Source organism: Notothenia rossii (genome assembly GCF_949606895.1).
Source record: "Notothenia rossii genome assembly, chromosome: 1".
Lineage (NCBI taxonomy): Eukaryota > Metazoa > Chordata > Actinopteri > Perciformes > Nototheniidae > Notothenia > Notothenia rossii.
The window spans coordinates 70788587-70811825 of record NC_136912.1 but is presented as its reverse complement, the minus strand read 5'-3'; the positions used below and the strand labels follow the sequence as shown (position 1 = coordinate 70811825).

Here is a 23239-nt window from a genome sequence, read left to right as displayed (position 1 = left end):
ATGCCGGCGCGGTATTTGAAATGTTCATATTGATATTTTTTTAACTCTGGCTTTGTAATAAAAAATATGGCAAAACGAAAACAGCCAAGCGTCACAGCTTTTGGATTCACAAGCAAAGAAGCGAAGGAGTTTAAAAATGACATCGTGGACGGAAAACAACTTTTAGTTGGCCGGCTGTAAGCGGCGTTAGGGTCGAGCTTGACAGCTCCACACCGAGGGAGAGTCCTGCCGATGCAGAGCCTGAAGAGGCCTCAACAACGTTCACATCCGCCGGCATAGTGACACCCTCTGTATTAGTAGAAGAGTGTTTTTGTAGCAATTGATCGCATCCGCGCTGCTGCGCCAGTCAACAGAGCGTGCGTGTGACATATTTAGTAGCAGGATGTGCTCTGAAAAATAGGGCTCCCCGAAAGCAAATGGGTAATTCGAACACTGACACAGCTCCCTCTATACAAATCAAACTGTAGACGGTGTGAAAGCACCTATTGTTTTAAATAATGTTCGGAATGTGACCTGTGAGCCTTCTGAATTACCATGGGACAGCACATTCTAAACTAAAATGTTCAATCAATAAAGTAACATCTTATCTTATCTTAATAATATCTTCATATTAATAATAATAATAAATCATACAGTATGTGTCCGAAAGGGAGCAGGAGGAAGCAAACACAAAAATATACAAAAAATATACTGCATATTAAAACAAACGATTGTAAAGGTAAAAGTATGAGCATAACAAATAAAGAAGTGTAATGTAAACATTTACATTATAATTATGATTATTTAATATATAAAGACTATATATTATTGAATTACAAGATTAGATATACTTTAGTTGATCTAAAATATTGATGTGTTCAAATGCTCTTCAAAACACAACTGAAAGTCCATGAAACTTGTCTTTCTGTATTTGTGAATGAAGCGCCATCTCCTGGTTAAAACCTGAAATTCAAAATCTGGCAACGCCCTCTTGGAAAATAGTGGGAGGGCTTAACATTCCTCTATACTGGTCTTAGGCAGGTCGTAGGCAGGAAGCTGTAAGATGGAGTCTGAAATGAAGTGCTACATCTGTAAAGCAGTGCAGCCTAGATGAAGGTGTGCTTACCGGTGTTGTCAGGGCTAGCATGAGGGACAAGGTTTATAGTGTCGTTGAGTAGTGATAGCAAGAGTACCGTTAACCTAGAGTTAATTCATTCACATTAATTCCCATCAACAAATCCATTTTATGTGTCAAATGAAATCTTTATTACAAATATTACACACCAGAAAACACAGAAATATCCATGAAATAAACAGACAGTAGGCTATAAACAATTAAAGGGATGATTGGGAAGGCATTACAAATGTAAATATATTTTAAATAATAAAACAATCCCCCCACCACAGGTATCTACAGGAGAAGAGGGAATTCTCTCCACTAAATGCGAATGCCCATGTGGGGAATGGAAATGCAGTCATGCGGCTGCATTAGCCATCTTTGCCATCCACAATTTCAGCTGCACTGACACCCCCTGTCAGTGGAAGAAGCCAAAGGCAGCTAAACGTACGCATTCAATGGAGGAGCTATTTCCTCCAACCAATAACTAATTTAACCCGCTGACAAGAGAGCTCACCTCCAAAGATCGTGACTGGCTGAGGGACAGACTCTGGGGCAGGTTCTCAGGAATCTACTGGCTCCTCTCCCCGAGCCAGAAGAGGAACACTACAGCTTGGAAACACTTACTGTTCCTGAAATTATCAAATCTGTTGGGCATCAGGGACCTGAGGCAATTGTGGCAAACATGGCATTGTCTGAGGAGCAACAGAGGGCAATTCAGGTGGCTACCACTGGTCAGCGAACCAGCCCAAACTGGCATTTGTTCAGGAAAGGAAGGTTGACTGCCAGCAACTTTGGAGCTGTCCTGAGGTCAAAGCGTGTGACTGCTTCCCTTATTGCCAGGGTGCGAGGGCAACAACAGGCCCTTGATGGTGTTTTGTCTGTACAGTGGGGGACTATGAATGAATATGAGGGCGTCAGGGCATTCACCACTGCAACCCAGATGCAGGTCCATGAGTCAGGATTGTTGGGGGCATCTCCAGATGGTCTGGTAGGGTCTTCCGCTGTGCTGGAGGGAAAGTGTCCCTACGGAGCCAGGGAAATGACAATTAGTGAAGCATTACAAATCAAGGGCTTCTGTGTCAGTAAGGAAGGAGAAACATTCAGTCTGCGTGAGGAACATCCTTACTGGCACCAAGTGCAAGGTCAGCTTCACCTCACTGCAAGAAAGAAGAAGAAATTAAAAGATTGTGAATCGTTTTTAATTTACATTTACTCGCCTTTGCAATGTTGTGGTTGTTAGAGTGTTAGGTTTCCTGTCAGCTCGTCTGTTGGGAAGATATAAAATATTAGTTTCATGGAAGTCACCCCGTCACATATAAGAGCATTAACACATACAGTACATAGGCTAAAACAAAACATCTAAAGATATAACCTTGCACTTTGATAAGTCTTGTGAACATTTTCACTATTTTGACATTTTTATAGATCAAAATTGAACTAAAGAAATAAATGGTAGATTAATCCATATTGAAAATAGGTGTCAGCTGCTACACTAATTATAATAGTTATATTTCTTAATTAATTACGATAAGATATTAGCTACTGTATTGATCCCAATTTGGGAAATGTTTGTGTTGCAGCAGCATAACAAGAAAAACAAAATATAAGTTATTATATATACAAAAGTATGTGAGGGATGGAATATTAAATTGAATATAAATGTAAAATGTACATGTGATTTTACGTCCAAGAGAAGCTATGGAGCAGAGAGTTCTCTGCCAGCCAGAGTTGATTTGTTATTAGTTCAATATGTCAAACTGATTTCCCGGACTACAATCTTTAGTTACATGGTGAAACGTTATGCTGCTTGTACTAATTAGACTTATCATATAAGCCACACAGGTTTTAATAGGATGTATTCATTATCTTTACTTATGTTGCGGTCTTTTCAGCAGCGCCATCTCTATAACGGCGATACAGTCACTACCCATTATTTACATTTCACCGTGACATGGACAAAAATGTAACGTCAGCTTACCTCATGGCACGAATCCAGACTCTCCTTTGGAAAACATTGACCGGGAAACGATAGAACAAGCACGTTTCATGCGAAGACCTATGGCTGCAACCCGGAGCAAAGCAACAAACCATTGCGTAGCTAACTAGTAGCGCTAGCTTTAGCTAACGTTAGCTAACGAAACGAATTGCCGAGTAAAATTGGAAAACACTGGTAATTAATTATTCTATCATTTGTAAAACTACGGTGTTAAAAACGACAATTTCAAAAATACAGATGCTAATGGTCAGATATAGATATACACATACTAAAGATAGGCAGGTACTTCCTTTCAAGCAGAACACAGGGGAAAACAAACTTAGCGGGAGTGTTTACGTGTTCGGCGTAATGACGTACAACGGCCTCGACAATTTCTGTAGTCCTATTCAGCCACTCGGTAACGACCATCGTTTTTCAGACACGTAAACTCTTCAAAAATCACCAGTGGGGTCACTGCTGATGTATTTGATGTCGTAGAACAAAACGTGATTTATCTCTTAAATTTGTGTCAACCACAGACCTTATTTCGAGCTATTTTCCAAAACCCTATGGAAAAAATGCATTGCTTTTTGACGAAGGAACCGGAAGTGCTAAAAATGCTAACTTACTTCCGGGTTTTATGATGCGTCACTGCGGTTCCCCATTGAGAAAAACTCTTAACTAATGGCTTATTACTTGTAGAATATGTTCATGTAGAATAAGGCATTAATAATTGTTTTATAATGACTAATAGAGAGCCAATATACTGCTAATATGCATGTTAATTAACAACTAGTTGATTGTTAATTTGTTTACCATAATATAAAGTGTTACCGTAAATATTAATATATGATAACTCAAAACAACCTATTAGAGGTTTGGAGAACATAAATGCATTTTTTTTAGAAGCCTTGCCATTCATGTGGTGGAGTCCATTTACTCAAGCAAATAGCTTTCAGGTTTGAGGAGTTCCCTAAACTCCCAAATTAAGCTCCAAGCATCAACACAATCCACCAATCGCCAATCTTGAACGTTGATATACAGATCAATTCAAGTTCTACTGATACTGTATCTTATGACTGCCTGTGTTTTTAATGCCTGTTTTATATTTTTGTTGAATGTATAATTTGTATTACTATGTTTTTTTTTCTTATTGTGCTGTAGGTCTCTCAAAAACGATGTTGAGCTCATTGACATGCTTGTAAAAGCCAAGCATCATCTAAATGTAGCATTGCTAGAAATATGCGACATTTTCAGGTTTGTGGTTCTCTTATTAAGTAGAACACTTGCAAATAATTGTGTGTTTTCTCTTTTAGGATCAGCACCATGAAGACTAGACTAGGCTGCCTGTCACACAAGTCTGACTCCTACAGTGATTTCTCCGAGTTCCTCCCTCCTGCCAACGAGACTACCGCCAGGTGCCTGAAGTGAGTCTGCCAAAAATGTTCAAATGAAAACTCGAGTTTCTGTTGTGTTGGAAACACTTTGTAGACACCAGACTTGGCTTTCAAAGTTTCATTGGTTATGAAAAAAAATTGTTGCCTTCTTCTTAAGTCCTAATTCAAATTTGAGCATTCCTATTTTCAGTGGCGAGCCATGACTTTTATACCTAGGCCCTCTGAACACCCACTTCCCTCGAAAAAAAAAAAGAAGAGTTATTACGTCACACCGTATACTTCAGCGGAATATCAAAACAACTGCCGGGGTGCAAAACGCATCAATGAGAGCGACCCTCTACCACACAAAACAACATCATTTATATAGACACCTATCATGACAGGGCACCCACAACCAAAACAATTAACAATGAATGAAGTTGGCACAGCGGCCCTCATTGAAAATTACTTAGGCCTACCTTTGATGATCAAATCCCTTAAATACAAAGTCCATCCTCCTGTCCTTTTGGATGAAGTACTTGATGGAGAGTTCATGCAGCTGATCCTTTGCCTCTCCAATTTATCATTGTAACTTAATCTTGAAAATGACTCGGTTAATAATTTCGCAAGGATATCATCACTATCACCGACATGAGCCATCATGAAAGAACTTATGCTAATCATCTATCGATCATAAATCTATTGATTAGATTTATGATTAGAAAATTATAAAAGTAGGGTAGACATGTGGGTATTATCCGGCTGAACAAAACGTGCATTTATCTAACAGGTTCGTTTTCCACAGACCTTATTTCGAGCTATTTTTGAAAATCCTATGGAGAAATCCCATTGCTTTCTGTCAAGGAAACCCATGCCAGCTTACTTCCGGGTTTTTTCGACGCGTCACTGCACCACTCTATAACACACATGCATCAACTTCACAGCGGGCGTAACTTTTCATGACGTCCACGAAAATAAAGTCCACCCATTTAGAGGGAAGATATGATTGGTCAATTTTACTGTCATTTGACATTACTCTCTCATTGAGTTACTGTGGATGGCCCTCTGTGAATTTACAGATGGGGCCACCAATCAGCTCCTGTCTTCACAGTAACTCACAGAGAGGGCTAAAAGGAGCTTCTTTCATTTAACCCTTCACATTCCAACATAAACTGAACAGGCAGATTCAAAGGATTTATTTCTTTGGAAATGTTATTTTAAATACAATTAAATCAAGTTATTGTTGGTAAAACTAATGAAAAATATAACAAAAAAAACTATTAAAAAAATATATACCTTTTTTATATGTTTTCAAATAATATTTTTTAGAATATCTTAGGAGGGCCTAGATGGCCCTCACGGCTCGCCACTGCCTATTGTATTTTTTTACGTTATCTTTATTCAAAGTCAGCAGTTGTTTTAATTTCAGACTTGACTGTTAAAATGGCGTCAAAATCAAAAGGTAAAAGAAAATCACTTATCTCCATGTGATTAAATTGCTTTAGGCTTAAGTTGCCGTGCTATGACCAATATAAATAATTAAACACCAAATTAGGTCAGACATGAGTAAGAAATACCTCTTTGGCAAATATTTCAACATTTACAAATGGATAATAACTTTAAACTACATGCTGTTTAAAAAATGTGTTTCCTTGAATTTCTTTTTGCGTTAATATCCAAAGTCAACCAGGGATGCTTAAACATAAAACCACACAATAAACCATATGTGTTATGTATGTTGGTATTTAGCTTCACATTTAGTTTCAGAAATAGCCTCATGTCTCCATCTACTAATATGTATGGGGTAAAATAATTTTGATGTGTTTAATCTTCTAGAGAAGGTTTTTTCCTATCATGATAACATTTCATAAAATAGCGTTAACATGTGCACTACTGTCAGCTATTGTTTTATCTTCTATCTCCTCTACATCCGCCATCATTCTTCAAATGCAACCACATTTTACAATTACTTGACTGCCTTGAGCGGAAGAACTGCTGTGAGCAGGAAATTAATCATACATCAAACTTGGCTGCCTTTTAATAATACATACAGTACCATCATGTGTTAAAAATGCATTAACAAACAGTGGGTGGTTGGCATCTTTCTCAGGCAGTTCCCTTTGTCTTTCCTTCCACCAGAGTTTCAACGGATGAGGTTGTTCGATGGTCAGAATCGTTTGATCATCTCCTCTCGCACAAATGTAAGTAGACTTGTTCTATTTTTCGCCCCTGCCCAAGTCACATAATCCCGGCAATAAGAAAATTGTATCCACCTAAATGTAACAGTAACATTACCCTCTGCTGTTTCTTTAATAGTTTCAAATGTTTCACTCAATTTTCCCTTGCCAAGCCCATTTTATTTCAGGGTCTCATTGTGCAGCAAGGACCCCTACCGAGTAATGAAACATACACCCTTGTCTTTTACTTTTTCAATGGACCAAATACACACTGGCACAGACTCACTCACACACATCCATACAGTATGCACAAACAAAGGAAATCTACTTTTTTCTATAAATATGCTTGTGTTTTACTAAACCCCAAAAGTGTAAGTAGAAGAAAATCATTCCTTCAGAGGTAAGACACACTACATATAAGAATACAGACTATTTCACAGATAGGTGTACTGGGAAACTAAGTACTGACTACTTACTAAAAGAAACATAACAAGTATTGGTCTTTTGGGTGTTGGCATAATTACAATGCCCCCTAGGGATAGTGACAAGCTTCTTTTGAAAACAGACTACTGTAGGCAGCAATGTACACAAGAACAATTTTTTTGAAATGCCTTGTAGGATGTCCCAGAGCGCAATCGTAAGCCTGAAACCTAAATACGCTTTATTTACATTAATATTAAACAGAGAGAAGCAGCAAATATTCACATTACAGGAGCTGGAACCAGAAGATGTTTGTTGTGTTTGCTTGACGAATGGCCTTTAACAATAAATCCTTTATCAAAATCCATTTTCTTTTGATTGTTTGATCAAAAATATTTGTCATTTTTCTGCTCATCAAGTTGGGATTTTCTTTTGTCTACTCTTCCAGTTGAGATTGTTCATGTATTAGCCACAGATGCAGAAGATACAACTGTGAAGTCCTTGCTTCCCAGTGTAGTTGTCTCCATCCACATGTTTTCTTTGCCTTTTAATGCAAATTCTTATAGTGATTGATGCTCTTAAGTAAGCATGATGTCACATGAAATAATGGGATATTTGCATCCCAACTGTATTCACTTTTAACTGACAAAACAACAACTATGCGTATTTCCTGCACAACGTCTTTGTTTTTCTGATGCCAAACATACTAGTTTTTTACGCCACCCGAGTTAAGTTATAATGCTTTGGCCTGAGCATGCAAAACATTGATGCACCACTATTGCCTGTCATCGAAGTGATAATAGTGATTATATGTAACACTGTGTAAGGGATTAGAGATATACACTGAGAAGAACTGTGTGCACTCGCATGAACATTATTCATTTTGTTCAGATTGAGGTTGTGACATAAAATAACTAATGGATCCTTTACGTCAACTACGAAAATAAATAACCAAGCCAAGAACACAGTCCTCCCCAGGCGAAGACACTGTGATTCACTTTCCTGTTTCAATTGACCAAGGATTTTACAGCTGACTAAAACATGTACAGTACATGCACCAACCTACATTAGAAGGAATGGTAAAGCAAAGATTAACACAGTACTGAATGTTCCCTTGCTTGGGTATTGCATTAAGCTAGGTTCTTATTCAATTTATAAGGATGGTTTGTGTATTACAACTAGACCAGACTGCAGTCTAGTGTCATTCTTCAGTGTGTAAAGCTGATTATGTGTTTGCTGGTGGCCAGACTTGTGCACGCTGTCAGCTGTAATGTGTCTAGTGAGAACAAGAACACTCTGTGAGGGCTTTGCTTTTTAAGCTTATGTCATAGAGATGCAGTTTGTACTGTAGCCAAGCCTGTTATGCAGAGTGAAAAATAACAAAAAATCTAAGCATTTAAAAAATGCTGCATAGCCGGAGTGATTTAAGCTATGCAACAAGGTAGGTTTTAAATTAAAAACATTGTGGGTCCCAGTGTGATTACATCTTCGTCTCCAGTGATTGACTCAGTCCCAGGTGCTGTGCATTGTGGATAATACTCCCAGCTTGGTCCTTACAGTTAATTTAGTTCCCTTGCTGCACTGACTTAGATTTTCTACGGTAGATTACTTGCTTAAATTTGTGTTAACATTATTGTGAACTGCTCCGGATTTTTGCTCCGGATTTCTGCCTTAATCAGTCTTCACTACGGTGAGCCCCATTCTAAAATTCTGTAGTGTTTTTTGAAATGTTGTGGTGCTTCCTGAAATGCTGTAGCGTTTTCTGAAATGCTGTAGGGTTTTCTGAAATGCTGTAGCGTTTTCTGAAATGCTGTGGCGTTTTCTGAAATGCTGCGGTGTTTCCTGAAATGCTGTTTTGACTTGCAATTCAGGGCCATCATGCCGTACTTCTCTTGCACCATATTTCCGTGTGCAAGTCTCTTGTTAGCTGTCATTGGTTTCTCTCTCTCAGCCAACACTTCAAAACAAATCATAACCTTTACAATAACCTCAGTCTAAAGTGTGAACCACTTTACAAGCAACCATACCTTCAACCTCTTTCAACCTCTTTCCACATAAAAGCTACCTTAATACTTACCATATTTTGTGTTGTTTTTCTTTTGGGTTTGATCTAGTTTAAAATAATGATGCTATTGGTTATCTTTTTAAAAAAATATATTTTTTATTTGTGTGTTGACTAGATTGGCTCCAAAAGTTAGATTATCAAAATATATTGCAATTTTGAGGCCAATCAATATTTGTAGGGAATCTTTAAACATCTGACCACTTTTTTTACAAACAACTGAATTTTAATAAAAATAAATGCTACATATAATCTCTGATTGGCTGCTAGATTATAATTAAATTGAAGGTTGCATTCTCAGTCTGTGCTTGCTGGGATCTTTTCACACAGTGTTTTACTAAGGTGGGAATCCTTTAAAAGCTTTAAAAAAAAAAAGCTCAAGCACATAAGATTGGACACTAAAAGCTTGTGTCCATTGCCTGACGTATGCTTTCCTTTAGTTTTAACATTTTTGTTGGGGTGGTTTTCTAAAGGCAGCCTAAAGTGTGTGTATGTTTGTGTAACCCTGTGCCCATTTAAACCCTTCATGTTGTTTTGTTTATATGCATGATAATGTCTGTTACTCCTTCTAATTTCAGTAATTTTATGGAATATGCAATTGGACCATCTCCTCTCTGTACAGCTTTACTAAGTAAGCAGCAGCTGAGAAGGATGGAAATGACATGTCAACATGACACAGGCACATAGAAAAACCTGCCCTTGTTATCATCAATGGGGAGCACATTAATTGATCACTTATCTTGACAGCACAAAAAAGATCTCTGTGGGAGTATTTTGCTCTCATTTGTTTGTGTTCCAATCATGAAAGCTGTTTCCCGCTCCTTGGAACTAGAGAGTGTGTACGCACTAGAAAAACATCAACATAGAATGAAGGTTATTATCACATAATCAACACTACTGTATGTTAAAAAGAAAAAAAAACATCTAGCATCCTGCTTTACCGAAATAGGTGTTACGCAGCAGTATTAATCATGTTTTTGTTGTCTTTACCTCCTCCCGTCATCGTCTGATTCATTTGTTTTTCCAGATGGCCTGGCTGCCTTCCGGACATTTCTCAAGTCAGAGTTTAGTGACGAGAATATCGAGTTTTGGATGGCCTGCGAGGAGTACAAGAAACTCAAAAGCTCAAGCAAGCTTGTGTCCAAAGCAAACAAGATCCTCCATGAGTTCATTGACAACCAGGCACCCAGAGAGGTGTGTGACTGTGACTGAGCTTATGTGTTCCTTCCTTTATTGAAAGATGCTTGGGAAAGGACCTTTTTTCCAATAATAATCATTATAAATTGCAGAAATTGTACTATACTATGATTATGATATCCTGCTATAATAAGATACATGATGCTTTCCCTATCACTGCAGATAAACATTGACTACCGCACCAGGGAAAAGACCAAGCAGACTCTTAAGGTTCCATCCCCAACTAGCCTCAATGAAGTCCAATCCAAAGTCTACAGTCTCATGGAAAAAGACTCCTACCCAAGGTTCCTCAGGTCCAAGATGTACCAGGATATAGTGAACCGGGCGCACGCACAAGGCCAGCGAAGATCTGTTTGACCAAATATGATGAAGACCACAGACGACATAAAATTGGACCAACACTGTATATCAATTGTAAACCCTTTGACGTCATCTCTGAATACTGTGAATCTGCAAGGATGGTGGTGACATGCTTGAGTTTTTCCTTTGTCTACACCAGATCCATGCATGCAATCCCTCTAGTAAAGATGTGTCTTGGTGGGCTGCACGGCACAGAGGGGATTTGATCATGATAGTTTAACTGTTTACCTCTATTTAGTGCTGAGCGATGTGTTAAACCATAATGTATTATAACACCATGTAATACCATATCATTAAAATGTATACTTGTCCAATTGGCATTTACAATGAAGCTAAATATGAACACTAAAGAGAGAGCAAGCAACGACTGAAACGTCCTAACCAATTATTGATCTTGTAAAATATGTATTTTGAGTTAAAGCTACTAAATGAATTGCTTGAGAATGAAAACTGTAAAATATGGTGTAAAGCTCAAACCATTTCCGAGCTCGAGAATAAAACACTATCAGTTAACTGTAAAACTGTATAACCACTTAATTTGACCAACCAAAAATCTGATCAAAGATTGTCGGAGAAAACCTTTGATTTTTGACCTTGTAGGTAGTTCTTAATTTTGGTCTGACTTATAAAAACATATATAAAACGTATTGTTTAGGTGGCAGTTTCTTGAAGCAAATTTGTATTTTTTCGATATTGCACGAAATGAATAACATTTTATCTGGTACTACTATACTTATTATAAAAGTACCATTTGCTAACTCCATTGCTTGATACAATTGTTTGAATTGATTGGGTACCACCCACCTAATGCTTTTAATACACAGTTGACCAAGAGATGATGAAATTCCATCGTTAACACAACAGAAAGTTTAGATGAATACCCTCACATTGTTTTTCGCCCAGCTCTACCTCCACTTAACTTCAGTTCTTTGTGAAATAGACACCATTGTAGGCAGGACTTGACCTGTAGTAGTAGTTTGTGTGTTTACAACAGGCAATGAACACTTATTATCTGAAACTGTGTCAAGCTAGATTGCATTTAGATATTGATATAGTTACATAATCCTGTGTATGGCAAACTCTTGCAGGTGTTTTCTGTGAAATGTAATGTGGAGTCCAATAAAGTATTGGGTTAGCTTTTGCTTTCAATTCATGCAATAGAGGAGATGCAAATTGGCTATCATCCATGTTTTTTTTGGTATTGTAACTTAATAAAAAAGGAGCTAATTAACTAACAAATAACTAATCAGCAAAAATATACACCATAATTAGCACACAGAATTATTGAATTTGCCTCCTGCTAGTATTGAACTGAAAGCAACAGCCGACCACGGAAAATCTTTTCTAAGTGAAACACGTGTTGTGCAAAATCCTAAATTCTTAGCATGATGCAATACGAAGAAATACTATTTAGATATTCGTTGACATGTACAGTATGTTTTGAAAATGACTGCAAAATAAATTCAGTCCAGAGTATGTCAGTAACATGTGTTTGAATTGTGCTCCCTCAGCATTTGCACTCCTTTTTAGGTTGTTTGAAAAGATTTTAGGGGAGGTATTTTCTTTATTGGATGTGTACTTTTTAAAGGCAAAATAGTTGGAAATACACAACTGGCTGAACAACATATCACCCTATGGTATGTTACTGTGTTCCACATGAATGCATCCTCCCCCCCCCCCCTATATTTTGCAATTAAAAACAAATCTGCATCTATGTTGGTGTGCACTGTGTGACTTCAGTCTCAATACCAAAAGTCTATGAGATTTATGAAAAATGCATCCATCTACTGATCAGATGACGGATTGACCTCGATTACAGTGCCATTTTATAAACCTTCCATTTTATTTATTTTAGAAGAGATTAAAGATGGTAATATCTGGTTCCTAGCTACTATTACGTTTGAATAATTAACAGTGAATACATTAAATGAAAATGTTTAAATCTGGCTGATTTATGACAATAAGATAAATGAAGCTCAGCGCAAGTTCTTTCAGGAAGACTGGCTATATATATACATTCACGCCGCAGCTGCATATAATCAGCTCATCACGGGCGTTCTCTTTAACCTATTACATTTCACCTCATTCTCCAGCAGCCAATACTGTGCTGCAGCCACACTTTAAAATGGTTCTCCTCTCTCCTGCAGTCAGCTGTGATTTCAGGTTTTCATGCTGCCGCCCGCCTCCTCCCCATCCACCTCATTTCATCATATCCAGAGCCAGGAGAGTTAATCCAAAGACCTCATCACACCTCCTCTTCATCCCATCTCCTCATCAAATCCAGATCTTCAGCATCATCACCAGTGTCTAGACTCTGGGGGGGGGGGGGGGGGGGGGGGGGGTTCCCTATATGCTCACGGCTGCATTTCCCCCTTTATACGATTTCAGGATTGGGGTCTCATCGCCAAAGGTTTATCATATGACGTGTCAATAAATGTTCTTTTAACAAAATGAAGTCTCTCCTGATTGAAATGCTATTAAAACCGACCTTGCTAAACATTTAAACCTTACCTTTCTACACATCTTACGTTAGATGTGGCAGCTGTTTTTTACAATGAGGAATCAAACAAAGAAAATAATGAAAAACCAAATATTTGTACATTTGTGTCAGTATTATTTACTTTTATTTTTACTACAGCACCACTCATAAGAAAAGGATTGTTCTTTTCTGTGGGGCACTGGTGGAAAAGGTGTCGCCCACTGATTACATATCCTATAACTTTGCTGTTGTTGGTAATGTGTCAGTAACTCAGGGAATAAAGAGATGGGTTGAATGTGGTAAAGCAGCCGACTCGGTAGACACAACAAAAGCTTATCTGGGCCAGTCTATTGTTAATGCAGCCAACGCAGCTAAAGTGGTACAACCTTTCTGTGGTAATCAATCAATCAATGTTTATTTATATAGCCCAATATCACAAATGTTACATTTGTCTCAGTGGTCTTCACAATGTGTACAGAATATCAGTATGACAATACAACAACCTCTGTCCTTTGACCCTCACATCGTACAAGGAAAAACTTCCAGAGAAAACCCCACAGTTTAAAGGGGAAAATGGGAGAAACCTCAGGGAGAGCAACAGAGGAGGTATCCCTCTCCCAGGAAGGACAGACGTGCAATAGTGTGTAAATCGAAAAGACAATACATTTACAACATAGGTAGTCAAAATGTTTGGAAATGCATGTGTCTATAATAAGAAGATGAATCCACGAGGATGTCAGCAATCTTGTGGGAGCCATCAGGAAAGTAGTATGGTGAGAGTCTGGCAGGATCGCAGAGACAGGTTCAGCCCATAGACTGTATATATAAATGGACGTAGGGTCCGTGACGTCACCCATAGGATTCTGCAGAGTTGCCGAGAAGCCCTTAGTAGGCGGAGTCGGCCACGAACGGCTCGACAGTGACGTCAGAGTTCAACTCCCGCCTTCTCCAGCCTGCTCCAAATAAGGGCAAAGAGGCGGAGCCGAGGCGGGACCTGGGTTATGGCTAGAAAGGATCCGTCTTGTGTAAAACTCTCGCGAGAGTTTGGCTGAATGTCACGTGGCTGAATGTTTACGTTTGGCAGGCATCAGTGGGCCACAGCAAATGATGATGAGAAGCTAAACTATCTATTAACAGTGATGCAAATTATTCGCTTTTCGGCGCCTCCCGCTTTTTTAACGCTGCTTTGGGTGACTTGTGTAATTCGTGGAGAACCGAAGAGTTTTCGTTTTGGGGGGGGGGGGGGGGGTCCGTCCGTCCGTCCGTCCGTCCGTTAGTCCGTTCGACTGACGGACAACTTCTCACTTCAAAAAAGAAGAAGAAATATAGATTGCAAAATAATTAAACAAGCGAGTGCCATTTTTCCTGGCCAAGGACAGGTTCCTTGAACACAACACGAGCGTAACGTGTCTTCACGTGGTTATGTCTCGTCTGAAAGGAGTGTAGACTAGAGTGCTTACGGAGAGCACCGGAACGCCGCTCCAGCTCTTCAAATATTCCAGTACCCATAAGGAGCCGTACAGCGTACACATGCCGCAGTGCATGGCTGTGTCTTTAGTTGTAAGCACAGTGGCGATCTGTTGTTATTAGCATCTGGTTAGCTAGCTATGCTAACGAATTTAAAGAGCTTTTCTACAACCAGGTGGAAGAGAGCTCTCTCCTGAGAGGCTCAAATAACCTCAGCTCAGTGATGTTAAGGCACACCTTGATATGATCATTATAATTATTAATGAGACAAAGACTAAATGAAAAACAGGTATAAAATACTATATGACAGTAACAAAAAAGTTGTTAAAAATAACAAGAATAGAGTTTAAAAGGGGAGTGATTTGTAAAATATCCCAAAAGAAAAATCTGCTTACAGTTCTGTTTCAAATGGGTGTTGAAAGATGTACCCATAGATCTCCTCATGTTGCTCTCAAAGTGCACCAGATTGATGCTTTTAACTTCAATATTTAAAAAAAAATCTTCCTGGACCCACCTAGAGAAGGTTAGGTCCCCCCCACTTAAATCATGTTCACATGGATACTAAATACATTTGCACACATCTTGTGTCCATATATTTCTGTTTTGGTGGTCATGCCACACCGTGCATGCGTGCATGCATGCATGTATGCGCGAGTCATGGTAAAATATCTGGATTAAGAGGTTGCTTTTTCTTTGCACAGCATGAAAGAAAGGCCAAATGAATTGGCTGTGATTTTAGTTTTTTTAAGCAGAATTTGAGTTCAATCATTTGTACGGACCTCGGAGGATGTTGTAAAAATTGAAAGGAAAAAGGTTCCCCACCCCTGCTGTAAATAATAATAAAAAACCTTGATTTATAACTTAAAATCTCTGTCTCCTATTGATCTGAGTATATTATAAAGAATAGCCAGTTAATTGAAGCATTATAGCACAGGCCTTTGTCAGATGGTATATTACGCTGCTTTTATTCTGCTTCGAATAGTTCTCTCTTTTTTCACCATACCTTCGTTTGCATCACTGATTAATTATGTCAATTACAGGGAGTGTGATTGTAGAAATAGGGTGTTAGCGGTCTTGCTGGTGTTCAAAGAAGAATGACAACACTGTAGATCACCAACACTATGGTTTATTTTGTATTCACAGGCAAATCAACGTTGTAGCAGTAAAAGTCCCAAGATAGTTCCTGGTGCAATAAAATGTTCCTTGCAGTGTTTTACTATTATGTCTGATGTTTCTCTATTAATATTGCTGCTGCATTAATGTGTATGTTGCATCATGTTATTTCTGTAGATGTGTTTCCGAGCCGCTCCGATTACAACGAGAGTTACAACGAGAACGTGACGTCATATTTACACTAGACGGATCCTTTCTAGCCATAACCCGGGACCTGCTGCCACCGAGCTGAAAGTTCCAGAGCTAGCTGAAGCTACCAAGCTAAGCTAACATACTCCCCATCTGCACACTGCCGTGGCATTTTACGTTTCTAAGGTAAGCGGACATGAAACTATTCAGCAAAACTATAAATAAAAATCTAAGTTATCGAGTTTTTAGCATAATACTTCAGGATCTTAAAATCCCTTAACGTTTGTATGCAATTGTGCTAAATTCAACACTGGAATCAAGCAAATATTAATATGTTTGCATGAAATTAGTTATTTATATTTTGATATCACTTAATTATACGTTTAATACATTTAAGTGAAGCTAAGGTACATGGGATGGTAGCTAGTTAGTGCTCTTACCTGTGGGGCCTCCTCCAAACAGCATAATAACCAGACTGTATCATTAAAACTAAGTACCAGTTCTAGATCCTTGACTTTAGACAAACAATTCAAAAGACAACATGTATTTAAAGACCAATCTTTATTTGAATGTGCCTCTTAACCTGATATATTAGTTATACAGTAATAGTATTGACAATCTAAAAAAACTGAGCAACTCAACAGTCAACTTTATGTTTCTTATTGTCTAAAGCATTTTGTTATTTTCATTTTCCCCCTCTCATATTCAGTGTGGACGGATTGAGACAGCGTGGTGTCCAGAAAGTTGCAGAGACTTCAGGGAGAAACCTCCGTGTGATGGACATCCTGTCTGTTTGTTTGGCCCGGAGAGGACTGAGGGTCTTTCCTCTGCAAGGGAGGACCTGGTTTGATGGAGTAGCCCATGCCGGGCAAAGCTGATACCAACTGCACAGGCCTAGTCTTTCACTTTATTTGACTAAATGTGTTTACTTTAATAGTTTTACACCTTCTGTCCATATGTGCTTTTTATTTAAAACATGTTTGATTAAGTTTTGTTTCACATCTCAATAAATTGTATTTGTATTTGCACTCCTTTCGTCCATTGTTCTTACTGAAAATGTTAGATTACACATTCACATCGGACTGAAGATTGGCCCCATTTATTTGTGACGTTGCAAACTCTGCGGTACAAGGCACAAGTGATGTGAACCTCATAAAGCGAGGCAAATAGAAATAATCTGCTGATGGAGTAGATGTGGAAATAGGTGCATTCGATCAGCTGACTGTTTTTACAATAAAAGTAGTTTCTTAGTGTACTGATCTTAAAATCTCATAGCATCAGCTTTTAATGTTCCTCTTGGATGTTCTTCTTGACCCTCAGAGAAGGAGAAAATGCCGTGACTTTCAGGCATGTCCTTTCCAAACAAAAATTACAGGAAACATAAAACATTATTGCAGAACAAGTGTGTTATTTATGAAAGCGGTGTGTTTGTGTGTTTAGGGGCTGTAGATATAATTATTTTGTAATTGTAATGTTTTTTTTTTATTTCAACAGTGAACTACAAAGACAATCAGATTATGAATGAAAAGTATGAAGTTCATCAACATTGAAATATATGTTATTATCAAAATAATATTTAACTGTTATCAAAACGTAGTGCAACTGTAGAAGCTTGCTCTGTTGTCTCACTGAAAGAAAAACTTTTACCACGTTTTTTACAGACAATATTGAGAGATAAATAGTTGCAGTTCTAATTATGTGTTAAATATGTTTGCCTTCAATACATTAAATTAGAAAGCTGACAAAATCATATTGCTTGTTAACATCTAAATGTAACTTTTTGCACAGAAAAAACCCTCAACTTCACTGGTGTGTAGGTGATCTAGTATTGTTTAATGGAATGTATATCAGTGTATTAAAGTCAATACTTCATTTATTTAAACCAATATCTTTCTTGATTCTTTGTACAGTATGAAAAAAATGGTATTTGTACCTGTGCTGAAGTTCACTGCTGTGAGGAGTCCAGTTCTGTCTCTCACTCTCTGGTCCTGCCTGTCTGAATCACCTGGACACCTTAAACAAACAGATATATGTAAAATACCATGTGTACAAACAATATAACTGATTATCTTCTGTTGAACATGTTGGATTGTGTATTGTCCGAGTCAGGGTCCTTTTTATTCTACTGTAACTTTGGAAGTTGTGTTACCAATGCTTACTGTTTATTTGATACCCATTTGGTAATGCAATTCATAAAAACAACAAGGTTTGGGTTTGTTTTTCAGATGACTGTGATGTTAACGTGTAAGCTCAATAATGAACTCCAGCTCAACCAACCATAATATCTAAGTAATCATCTTGAAATATGACATTAATAATTGTAATATACACACATCTTATTGTGAGGTTGATTTCACATACACTACTTCGACATTAGCTTGTCTACATACTTGAGCATAGCCAATTTAAATTAACCTTAGTGATGCACACAGTTCCTACCTAAATAATAATAATCTCTCTAAATTACAAGGATGACCTTATTTTATCAACCTCAAACAGAAGCCGTTTGTTGTACAGTATTATCCCACTTAACAATTGTCTATTTTGTTTTAACGTTTATATATAGTCTATGATTTGAACTTGGAGGCTCAGGCTACTATTAGCATCGTTAGCACCGATGTAGCTACCACTCGCTTACACGCTAACCCAAGCCGTAACATTAATTACGTAGCTGATTAAAATCATTAACACATAAATAAGTACTCGAATTTCACTTACCGCAAAACCGCATTCATGCACCGTCTGTTTCAACCGCAGAGCGAGTCAAAATAGTCAGATATAAGCATGAAGAACAAACAAACACGGCCGGGGGCAAGCCGGTTCCCTGGATGAGCTGAACAGGCAGAGTGCCTGCCTGTAGCTTCACGGAGCAGCTAGCAGAGAGACAAGAAGCTAGCAGCAGCAGTCACTTCACAGAGCCGTCACTCAATGTGACCACGCCCTAATTTATGCAAAAACTTTAAGACCTAATATAAATAAAAGGGTCGTGTTAGAAAACAATTCACTCACAGATCCATAATCATGAAGGTGGAATCTAACTATATTCATAATAATATTTATTGCATCCATGGGTAGAAACTTGTTTTTTTCTGCTGTAAAGTTGGGCATTTTAACATGGGGGTCTATGGAAATTGCTCCTTTCTGCAGTCAGTCCCTATCGGCCAATATATGAACTGCAGTGTGTGCCAGTTCCGTATTGGCGTCCCGGCTCTTCCACAGAGTTTGCCGCTTGGTTCAGCCACGACTCGAAGTCCAGGACTCAGATCCAGTGCTCAGGATAAAGGATCCAGGACACACGACCACAGCAACAGGATTAGCCTCGACTCAGGATCCCGGCGTATATTGACACAAAAAAGAGATTTGGGGGAAGCTGGGTTAATCGGAACATGAGAGTACACAGGTACAAACAGCCAGAAAGACGGAGTAAGGTGCCCCCCCCCCCCCCCCCCCCCAACAGTCCAAGTGTTAAATATGTTCTTTATTCTCGCGTGCAGGAGAGAAGCTTTAAAATGAGACTAAATGGAGTCTCTGAAAAGATTCAAAGGGGATACTTTAATTTAAAAAAAAGGCGCGGTAGTGTTACAGACAGAATATTATTCGGGCAGAAAACAGCTGTAATCTGGCTCTCATGAGCAAGAAGAGAAGAGCGAATCCCCCTTCCGGTGCTGTTATATATCCTCTGCTGGCTCCTCCCCGCCAGCCGGCTCGCCTCACCTCTAATGTCCGTTGTTGCATTTAAACAGAGGATTGGTACTTTTCACATTCAACATATGCTTAACACGCCTTTTGTCCTCATATTCTCTTTCATCACTTTTCATGTAACACATTCTAAACGCTGTAATCAATACTCTAAAACATACAGAAAACAGCTGGTTTGGTTTCCGGTCATTCCGGATGTTGTCACATGCTACTCTCGTCTGTAAACAATAATGTATTCAAATAAACTGTACTTTCATTTAATATTCAGCATGGTAGTATCTCGACATCTATAGTTGTAGTGTTAAATCAGTAGGTTTCGGTTTTCACCACACCATGTCATTTCGCTACTCAATTCACCTCTTTAGGAAATCGTATATTAGCCACATGCTGAATGCTAACCGTAGATGAAGGATTTTCAGAATAAAAGCTTAACTGCTTGTGCACAAGAATTTCTGGTTTTTCAGTATAAAAGAGCATTTAACTTGACAGTATGTTTAAACTACATTATACCATCAAAACATTGATTTTAAATTTCTAACACAAGCCTATAGCAGCTAAACTAACGTACATACATGCACTCCCTTAGGATAGGTTGAGCGAAAAGGGTAGCAAGTAACAAGTAGGAAACAGAGGTGGAGAGGCACACACATGGAAAAAAGGTCCCCATTGGAACCTGAATTTGTCAGAGGTAGGAGTGGGTCAGTGACTACGTTCCACACTCCCCGGCCGGGCTAGGCGTTCTCTGCAACCTGTTACCCCTCTAATAAACCTCAAGAGGTCATAGAGGGGAAAGGTTTGGATAAAGTTTTAAATATAAGATCTAAGTTTTTAGGATTTAAGTGAAAGAGTAACAATTAAAATGTATAGGTGAAGAGGGACAACGTATCTACGTCAATGCACTCTTATTAGATTATTTTATTTTATCACTATAAGCTTTATCAAAAAGGAAGGTCTTAAGCGTACTCTTAAAAACGGATAGGCTGTCTGCCGCCCGAACACAAACTGGAAGCTGATTCCACAAATGTGGAGCTTGATAAGAAAAGGCTCTGGCTCCCATTGTAGTTTTAGAGACTCTAGGAACAACTAACAACCCTGCATTCTTGGAACGCAATGCCCTAATAGGACAGTAGGGTATAATGAGTTCTTTAAGGTAAGATGGCGCCTGCCCATTAAGGGCTTTGTAGGCGAGAAGACCATTTTTAAATGATATCCTGTGTTCTATAGGGAGCCAGTGTAAGGCAGCCAGAACAGGAGTAATGTGGTCCCTTTTCCTAACTCTGGTTAGTACACGAGCTGCAGCATTTTGAATCAGCTGAAGCGACTTGACTGACTTCTTGGTACACCCTGATAATAAGGAGTTACAATAATCCAGCCTAGAAGTAAAAAATGCATGGGCTAGTTTCTCTGCATCGTTTTGAGGCAAGAAATGCCTAATTTTTGCGTAGATGGAAGTAGGCGGACCTTGAGATTGATTTTATGTGGGCGTTAAAGGATAAATCCTGATCAAATATAACACCAAGATTCCTTACAGTCTCACTGGAGGCCAAATGAATGCCATCCATAACAAGTATATATTTAGATAGTTTGTTTCGTAGATTCTTTGGGCCGACTACAATAACTTCAGTTTTGGTCATGTTTAACATCAAAAAGTGTAAGGTCATCCACGTTTTTAAGTCCTTGAAGCGGTCTTGAATTTTATTTAGGTGATTGGTTTCATCAGGCTTGATGGATAAATATAGATGAGTATCATCCGCATAACAATGAAAGTTTACAGAATGATTCCTTATAATATTGCCTAGCGGAAGCATATATAGTGTGAACAAAATAGGTCCAAGCACTGAGCCCTGTGCACTCCATGGCTAACTTTGGTTTGCATGGAAGATTCATCATTGACACGTACAAACTGAGAGCGTTCAGATAGGACCTAAACCAGCCTAAAGCAGTCCCCTGTATGCCAACTAAGTGCTCTAGTCTTTGCAATAGAGCTCCTGCGGATGATGTCACATATGCTGGTCACGTGACGAGAAACGAAGGGGGCAGCCATTTTGGCAGTAATCGCGTCAGTAAATTCATTGGCAGGCACTGGCAGACTGTCGAGGATGGTGGATAACTGCTGTGCACCAGGTTGCACAAATAGGCGTGGGAAGAAGAAAGGTGTATCTTATTATCGCATTCCAAAAGACGCGGAGAGGAGGGAAAAGTGGATCGCAGCGATTAAAAGAGCCAGGAGCCGTCTGAACAAGACTGAAAGATGGGACCCCCCGGCCGTTTGCTTTCGCTTATGCAGTGATCACTTCATATCAGGTGGGTGAAGGAATACAGTACAATGCTACAAAAATAGATAAATAAAGGTTAAAAACGCCAGCCACTTTGGTTGAGTACGTTCAAAAATACAAACTAGTTTCAGACGCACTGCAGTAGCTATCCAAGCTAATAAACAAACATGCTAACGTGACACTGCCGTAGCTAGACAAGCTAATAAACAAACAATGCTAACGTGACACTGCCTATCAAACTGGAATAATTTAATACTTACCCTTGCAGTGATGATGCCGAAGTTTTTGGATGTAAGACTCCACAGTTGAATGTTGTTTACGAAGCCGGACTGACACCATTTGTAAGCCTCCAAGCTTTTGTAAGCTCTGAGGGAGTCTCCTGAGTACACTGATGGAAAGCTTACAAGATAGCTGTGGATGTCCGCGTAGCGCAAGTCGGGTACATCGTCTTCAGAGCAGGAGGTTATGCTCTTGAAAAGCACACCGGGTGCATTATATGGGTCGCTTATATTTAATCTTTCTAATTTTGTACTATAAAGCCGAATTTCACTTGAATTAAAATGAGATGTATACTCGCACGGTAGGAAAACGCTGGCGCCGGTCGTCATGTTTACTGCCAAAATGGTGGCTGATAACCAAAAGTCACGTGACCGCAGGAGCTCTATAGGATATCATGGTCGATAGTATCAAATGCAGCACTGAGATCGAGCAAAACAAGAATAGAGACAAGACCCTTGTCAGAGGCAATTAGAATGTCATTTGTGACTTTAACCAGAGCTGTCTCTGTGCTATGTTGTGTTCTAAAGCCAGACTGAAAATCTTCAAATAAATCATTGTTTTTTAAGTAATCACACAACTGTTTTGCGACCGCTTTCTCAAGAATTTTTGAGAGGAACGGAAGATTAGAAATAGGTCTATAATTGGCTAAAACCTCTGGATCGAGGTTGTGCTTTTTAAGAAGAGGTTTTATTACTGCAACTTTAAATTATTGTGGAACATAGCCTGATAATAAAGACATATTCATAATATTTAATAAATAAGTGCTAATTAATGGAAAAACTTATTTTAACAGCTTAGTTGGAATCGGGTCTAAGATGCACGTTGATGGTTTAGAAGAGAGAATCATTGAATTTAATTTTTCAAGGTTTATGGCTGAAAAGCATTCTAGTTTACTATCAAGTGTAATATTAGAACTTAGGTTTCTGGGAGCTGTTGATAGGGTTGGGTTGTAACGGAATACATGTAACGGCGTTACGTAATCAGAATACAAAAATCAAGTAACTGTATTCAGCTCGCGTTACATTTGAAAAACGAGTAATCTGATTACAGTTTATTTCGTAAACCTGAAGT

The 23239-nt window shown here is 38.7% G+C and overlaps 1 protein-coding gene and 1 long non-coding RNA gene across 6 annotated transcripts in view; one reads left to right on the top strand and one right to left on the bottom strand.

Annotated features, from left to right (window-relative positions):
- Nucleotides 1–12378, top strand: part of rgs8 (regulator of G protein signaling 8) — a 67138-nt gene extending 54760 nt beyond the window's left edge. For all 5 annotated transcript variants that reach the window (XM_079641807.1, XM_079641810.1, XM_079641811.1 and 2 more), the window contains exons 2-5: nt 4391–4501; nt 6590–6651; nt 10137–10303; nt 10469–12378. In XM_079641807.1, coding sequence (XP_079497933.1) covers nt 4401–4501; nt 6590–6651; nt 10137–10303; nt 10469–10663 — 525 coding nt within the window. In that variant the 5' untranslated portion in view covers nt 4391–4400 and the 3' untranslated portion in view covers nt 10664–12378. The remainder of the gene's footprint in view (nt 1–4390; nt 4502–6589; nt 6652–10136; nt 10304–10468) is intronic.
- Nucleotides 12379–16456: 4078 nt separating this feature from the next.
- LOC307022932 lies at nt 16457–19339 on the bottom strand. The gene is made up of 2 exons (XR_013803526.1): nt 18633–19339; nt 16457–17927 (listed from the first exon to the last, which is right to left on the bottom strand). It is a non-coding gene; the product is annotated as an uncharacterized lncRNA (long non-coding RNA).
- Between the last annotated feature and the right edge of the window lie 3900 nt (nt 19340–23239).